Source organism: Propithecus coquereli, unplaced genomic scaffold (genome assembly GCF_000956105.1).
Source record: "Propithecus coquereli isolate 6110/MARCELLA unplaced genomic scaffold, Pcoq_1.0 Scaffold310, whole genome shotgun sequence".
Taxonomy (NCBI): Eukaryota; Metazoa; Chordata; class Mammalia; order Primates; family Indriidae; genus Propithecus; species Propithecus coquereli.
Window position 1 is genome coordinate 982,239 of NW_012148731.1, and position 2,532 is coordinate 984,770.

The following is a 2,532-nucleotide window of genomic DNA, read 5'->3' on the forward strand; positions in this document are numbered from 1 at the left end:
TTTTGAGACAGAGTCTCACTGTGTTGCCCGGGCTAGAGTGCCATGGCGTCAGCCTAGCTCTCAGCAACCTCAAACTCCTGGGCTCAAGCGATCCTCCTGCCTCAGCTTCCTGAGTAGCTGGGACTACAGGCATGTGCTACCGTGCTTGGCTAATTTTTCCTATGTATTTTTAGTTGTCCGGCTAATTTCTTTCTGTTTTTAGTAGAGACGGGGTCTCACTCTTGCTCAGGCTGGTCTCGAACTCTTGAGCTCAAACAATCCTCCTGCCTCAGCCTCCCAGAGTGCTAGGATTACAGGTGTGAGCCTCCGCACCCAGCCGACTTTCTCTTTTAAATGCACAGAGAGAAAGAAGATAGGCCACCATAGGGCTTGGATGGAGAAGGTGGGGATCATTGTACCTCGGACACATGCCAGTGACCCACCGAATACTAATGTGTCAATGGACACTCACCCCAAACTATGCGAGGCCTACTTCTCCCTGTCTAGGCCGCTCTGATGGAGCAGCCACCGCGTGGCCCAGCTAGCAGGCTAGTGCAGCCTTCTCCTGCCCTTCCCTCGGCCACTCCCTACTCATCGGCAAGGTTCAGCTCAGATACCTTCCTCTGCGCCCTCCCCGCCTCCTTCCCACCTTCAGCACAGCCAGGTGCCTGTCTTCTGTACTCCAGTGTGTCTCAATCTGTTTGAACCGCTGTAACAAATACCGTAAACTGAGCAGCTTAAAAACAACAGACATTGATTGCTCACAGTTCTGGAGGCTGGAAAGTCCAAGATCAAGGCAGATTCAGTGCCTGGCGAGGGCCTGCTTTTTGGCTTCATAGATGTTACCTTCTCACCGTGTGCTCACATGGTGGAGGGGGCAAAGGAGCTCTCTGGGGTCTCTTTTATAAGGGCACCAATCCCATTCATGAGTGTTCCACCCTTATGACCCAATTGCTTCCCAAAGGCCCCACCTCCTAATACCATCACCTGAGGGTGAGGATCTCAACATGTGAATTGGGGGTGGGCACGAACATTCAGACCATAGCACAGAGCCCCCTTTGCTGAGCTGCAAACACTCCACATGGTACTTATCCAGGTGCGCTTCTGTCTCCCTTTGTAAAGTGGGAGCTCCTGGAGGCGGAGCCTGGGCCATACTCATCTCCATCTCCACTACCTGACACTAATGGTGGCATTTTTTTCTCTCTTGTATTTAGTTACATTCACATTCATCTGAAATTTATATAAAATAAAACCTTACAGGTAAACCAAGTGATATTTCTATTTTCCCCCAACAGTGCATCAGTAAAAGTACCGGCCCTGGGAAAATCCAGAAATTACCCAAAGAAAATGCTTCCCTAACCAAGGACTTAACAGTCAGTATATAAAAAGCTTTTTGTTGTTGATGTTGTTTAACTGTTTTCCTAAATAATATTGATTCTTGAGGGATTTGGAATCAGAAAGCCCGGCTTCCAAGCCTGGCTTCAGCTCCTACTGTACCACTGGTTCTACCCTAAGGCAACCTACTCTTCTCCGCAGTTTTCTTTTCTGAAAAACTCTCAGAGATCATGGTCAGAAAATGTACTTGAAAACTGTTTGATATGTAAAGTACTATGCAAACACTGGGCATTGTTTTCTGTGGCCGCTTTCTCAAGGTCAAATTGTAGTATCACAATAAGTGCTCTGTAAATACTTAATGCTGGATTAATTGACTTTCATATTTAGTGAATGTGTATGACTTTCCTTTAATGGCTGTGGTGATTTTGGTCTGGTACAACTGTCAGAATGAAACGAAACAGACAAATCTCTGATTTTCCTCTTTTAGCAAGATTGTCTTGACCATTTATTGGTCAACTTAAGAATGGAAGCGCTCTTTGTGAAGGAGAATTTTAATATTCGATGGAATGCCCGAACAGGATTTGTGGAAAATATCAACAATATCCTCAAAGAGTACAAGCAAAGCAGAGGATTATTGGTAACTGTAACCATTTCCTGTTTAAACTTCTGATTTAAGCAAAGTAAATGAAAATTTTAGTGTAATTATGGCGATGAAAAATTTTCTTTTTCAAAAGTCCAAATTTCTAATTTCAGGTTGTTTTTCAAATTTGACAGATTTATCCTGGTCTAACAATTTACATGTATATTAAATCAATACTGGTTAACCGAATATTAGAAATTTTAAAGTGAACATAGATATTAACTGTTGTGCAAATTGAATATGACATTAAACTCAAAAGTGATTGTCAAAGAGTTGTTCCCCGCTTGCCGGCTTATCTCCTGGACAGCCTTGGTTTCCGTGTCTGTCAAATGGCAGCAATAATAATAAATAACTTCGCGGGTGAAATGATGTGATCTTTAAGCATGTGGACACCCTGCCACTGGAAATCTTTTCCTTGGGCATAATTTTTAAATTTGCCTTGCAAAATTCTAAGCCTTCGTTTCACAGCTGTTTGAACCATTTTGAAAGAAATGACTATTTGTTACTGATATTTTGATTTCTGTTAGAAATAAACATTTACTCACTGGTTATGAATGCCACGGAACTTCTTTAGCATT

At 43.1% G+C, this 2,532-nt stretch overlaps 1 protein-coding gene across 1 annotated transcript in view; it reads left to right on the forward strand.

Moving 5' to 3' along the window:
* Positions 1-2,532, forward strand: part of AK7 (adenylate kinase 7) — a 90,253-nt gene that overhangs the window by 46,205 nt on the left and 41,516 nt on the right. Inside the window, exons 8-9 of the mRNA XM_012650077.1 lie at positions 1,275-1,352; positions 1,802-1,951. Of these exons, the coding sequence (XP_012505531.1) occupies positions 1,275-1,352; positions 1,802-1,951 (228 nt within the window). The remainder of the gene's footprint in view (positions 1-1,274; positions 1,353-1,801; positions 1,952-2,532) is intronic.